The sequence below is a fragment of the Poecilia latipinna genome, unplaced genomic scaffold, assembly GCF_001443285.1.
Source record: "Poecilia latipinna isolate Pla-1442-1.1 unplaced genomic scaffold, P_latipinna-1.0 Scaffold2777, whole genome shotgun sequence".
NCBI lineage: Eukaryota > Metazoa > Chordata > Actinopteri > Cyprinodontiformes > Poeciliidae > Poecilia > Poecilia latipinna.
This window is the reverse complement of record NW_015115393.1, coordinates 38,691-42,598: the sequence shown is the minus strand read 5'-3', so window position 1 is coordinate 42,598 and position 3,908 is coordinate 38,691. Positions and strand designations below refer to the sequence as shown.

The 3,908-nt window shown below is 42.4% G+C and overlaps 1 protein-coding gene across 1 annotated transcript; it reads left to right on the top strand.

Moving 5' to 3' along the window:
- Positions 1–593: 593 nt before the first annotated feature.
- On the top strand, positions 594–3,623 carry ppib (peptidylprolyl isomerase B (cyclophilin B)). Its single transcript, XM_015021416.1, has 5 exons — positions 594–845; positions 2,356–2,469; positions 2,656–2,749; positions 2,884–3,068; positions 3,164–3,623. The coding sequence occupies exons 1-5, from the start codon at positions 711–713 to the stop codon at positions 3,284–3,286; spliced, it is 651 nt and encodes a 216-aa protein (XP_014876902.1). The 5' UTR covers positions 594–710; the 3' UTR covers positions 3,287–3,623.
- The last annotated feature ends 285 nt before the right edge of the window (positions 3,624–3,908 follow it).

Sequence of the window (3,908 nt, the reverse complement as noted above, 5' to 3'; positions counted from 1 at the left end):
GAATGGGTGCTTTTGGGTCTTTTTTTTATTTTTTAAGAGATTTATTTATTTTTTTTTTTTTTTTTTTTTTTAAACAAAATTTTAAAATGACCAAAATCTGTTGTAGTGTATGTTTATTTATGTTTTAAATAAATCAGTGGATTTTTTTTCACATTTCGTTAATACAACCACTTACCTCCATATTTTAAAATGGAGTAGTTGTGAGAGGAATAAAAAATTGTTTTTACATATAGTTTGTCACACATTTATATTCAACCCGTTTACTCTATCCCTAAATAAATTTGAATTCACTGAAGTGATTTCAGAGGTCAGCTAATTAGTAAAGTTGTCAACGCTACATAATCCATTATTATTTGAGTGTGTAAATGAAAATATGACACTACAGCTCATTCATATATAATTTTAATGGAATATAAGTCTTAAGGGGTTTTTTGTTTATATGGGTTGCTTAGTCAACGTTTCTTCAGCTCACAAAACGTTGTTACGCGTCTGCATCCAATTGGCTGAAACGCTCTAAGACGTGAACCAATCACAGCTTCCCACCACGGTGAAATCCCGCCCCTGCGTCCATGGAGCTGATCCTCCTGGTTCCCGTAAGTCGCAGACCCTCCCCACCCTGAAGCTTGCGTTCTGTCCCTCCCACGGAGGTTATATAAAGCTAGCTCAACCAACTGTCTCCTGGCTAAGTCTTTCTCCCCTTTCTCTTGTTGATGGTGAGGTTCTGTGAAAGAAGGATGAAGTTCTTCGTAGCTGTCACGGTCATTGTGGGATCACTGCTGTTCCTCGGTTTCCCTAATGGCTCTTCGGCTGACGAGAAGAAGAAAGGCCCCAAAGTAACTGCAAAGGTATGGGTTAGCTGCAGGCTAGCTTCATAAAGGGGGGTGAAAGAAAAAAAAAATCAGGGCTCTTCCTCGTTGCTAACCGGTAGCATGGAAAGCCACGTCACGGAGACGCTAGCTGCTGGCCAGCTAACACGGGGTTAGCTCACGACTAATACTTGTGGGAAAAGAAGCTAACTTTGTAGCTGAGGCTAAGCGAAATAAAGTCTACGCGCATCCTGTCCGTTAGATCCGAGTCGCAGGAAATGAACTGGACACGAATTTGGCTCCGCCATGGCTCAGCCGTTGACCCTGGCCTTGTGTCTGCAGCAGATTGTCCACGTTTGCAAATTCAAGACAGCAGAGTGGTCGTCTTTAGTGGTGTTGTGCTGTGAAGCAAAGTTTAGAAGGCAAGGATTGAATCTGATGTTACATGTGACCTATAACCTTTCTAATAGACTGTTTTTCATTATTATTCTTGTGTTGCATTAACTTAAAATGCATAAATCCATTTTTGTTTTTTTGTTGTTTTGTTCCCCCAATATTAGTGCTAAGTTCTGATGCCTGAAATAAAGAGCCTGTTGATGCCTTGATTGGGGGGGAACTCTGCCAAGATTCACATTTTCTTTGGAAGCAACGAAGTAGATGGGGGAACTAATTATTTGGCTTTGTGACATCTCAGCCACAAACCCAGCTGATACTTTTATAGAACAAATGTCTGGTGTACTGATGTACATCTCCTCACAACTAGTGAGTTTTCATTTTGGCACTAAAGTTTGAGATTGCCCAGAGTGTTTCAACACCTGGCTCCATTGGCCAAAAAGTACCAATTTTAGTTTCATCCGACTAGAGTAAATCCTGCCCACCCAACACCTTGTTTCCACAGAGCGTTCCTCCTTTGTGATTTCTATTGTAAAAACGGCTGATGCATCCAATCCGTACCCCACCATTCCTGGACTCCCTTAAGTTATACGCACAATGGTACGGTTAGGGTGGTCCATTGGCGTCATACAACACAGTAAATTGATTGAGGGACAGAAAAACGTCACAGTTTGCGATAAGCACAGAAAACAGTAATGCATCACGTTTACCGTCGTACTAGTGTGACACGTTTGGGTGGAAACACTCTCCTGAATACGCTGGACCATAAAACGGCTTACCACATCAACCATGTCGTACCGGTCAATGGAAACGAGGCACATGTGTCTTGTGCCAAGCTACAAGTGGGCTTTCTAGCAATACCCTTTTTGTATCGCCACTCTTCACATGAATGTCAGTTTAAGTTCACAACTTGCAGTTGTCACATAAACGGACTCTTCCACCTGACTTCTGGTCTGCCACATCATCTTAATATTGTGTTAAGAGACCTAGTACAGAAAACTTTGACATCAGAAGTGGACTGAAAAGAATGGATTTGACCACTTCCAAAACTTTTAGAGAACCTTTGCTCTGTAATATCCCGGCCCACCTATACAGCCTCAGAGTTGGTGTCTCATGACGCATTTGTCTAAACGTAAGGTTGGGTGTCTCTCTCTAGGTTTACTTTGACATCAGAATCGGAGACGAAGATGTGGGAAGGGTCGTCATCGGCGTCTTTGGCAAAACTGTTCCCAAAACCGTCGACAACTTTGTTGCCCTGGCAACAGGAGAGGTGAGCAATATTGAGACTCTTCATTGTTTGCCGTCTACTTTTGTGAAGTTTTCAGGATTGGTATTCTAAAGACTGAAAAACCATCAGATTCATTGACTTGGTCCAGTTTTTCGAATGTACTTGCAGCTCATATAGTTTCAGATGTTTGGGGTGTTGCTTACGTTGCTGTTTGCTTCGGTTAAACAGAAAGGATTCGGTTACAAGGGCAGTAAGTTCCACAGAGTCATCAAACAGTTCATGATCCAGGGCGGAGACTTCACCAGAGGAGATGGCACTGGAGGTAAACGCCAAACGATGTCGTTTACATGTCAAAACGTTGAGATGGTTCAGGTCTCAGAACCCGAGAAAGTACTATTTAAAACTGCAGTACAAGCCTACGAATGGTAAAAAACTTATTTTCTTTTCTGAATGAAGGCAAGAGCATCTATGGAGACCGTTTCCCTGACGAGAACTTCAAGCTGAAGCACTACGGCCCCGGCTGGCTCAGCATGGCCAACGCCGGCAAAGACACAAACGGCTCCCAATTCTTCATAACCACAGTGCAGACGCCGTGGTTGGACGGCAAACACGTAGTCTTCGGCAAAGTTCTGGAAGGCATGGTGGGTATCAGAAAGAAATCTTCTCTGCCTAATCCCGGGTTTTTGTTTTTTTACAAATGAGTCCATTTCTTTGAAACCTTCTTTTCCTCTGCTAGGATGTTGTCACAAAAATCGAGAACACAAAGACAGACGGTCGCGACAAACCTCTCAAGGACGTCACCATCCACGACTGCGGCAAGATCGAGGTGGAGAAGCCATTTGCAGTCGCCAAGGAGTAGAGCGAAACACGTTAAAACAGGCGGGTGGGGAGGGCGGAAACGGACAAGGGCCGTGATGTCGGAGGAATTGTGCAGGCCATTTTTTTTTTTTTTTTTTTTTTTGTCAGTAAGAACGCTGCAGTCTGCAGTGGAAGAAGAGAACACATTCTGCGTTGGTTGGCTGCCATCTTAATGCACCAGAACAACGTTAATGCAGTTATGAGTCTGGGTCCACTTTACCAACAAGCATTCCAAGGTGCACTTAACTGATCATTGTTGGGCTATTTTGTAAAAAAAAAAAAAAAGAAAATGAAATGAAAATGATGGGAAATAAAGATTCCATGTTTTGGTAAATCACTGTAAGCTTTATGTTTGAATACAAATACCTTATATTAATTTATGAAGTCACCTTGTACGCTGTAGTTACTTTCAGCTGCCACAATGTTGGTGTACATCTTTTGTGTGGTGACTGTGGCTGTGTGGATAGAGTAGTCATCTTGTGATCGGAAGGTTGTAGGTTTGATTCCAACTTTCTCCTGCCACATGGCAAGGCACTTAACCCTAACTTGTATAAATGTTTGAGTGCAAATGGGTGAATGTGATGATAAAGCGTTTTGAGTGGTCAAAATGATTGGAAAGTGCT

Bases quoted from the DNA above. Each gene is read 5' to 3' on its own strand.
- ppib (XM_015021416.1), top strand. From the start codon at position 711: ATGGTGAGGTTCTGTGAAAGAAGGATGAAGTTCTTCGTAGCTGTCACG. The intron at 846-2,355 runs GTATGGGTTAGC...GTCTCTCTCTAG, and splicing joins GCCCCAAAGTAACTGCAAAG to GTTTACTTTGACATCAGAAT. The intron at 2,470-2,655 runs GTGAGCAATATT...TCGGTTAAACAG, and splicing joins TTGCCCTGGCAACAGGAGAG to AAAGGATTCGGTTACAAGGG.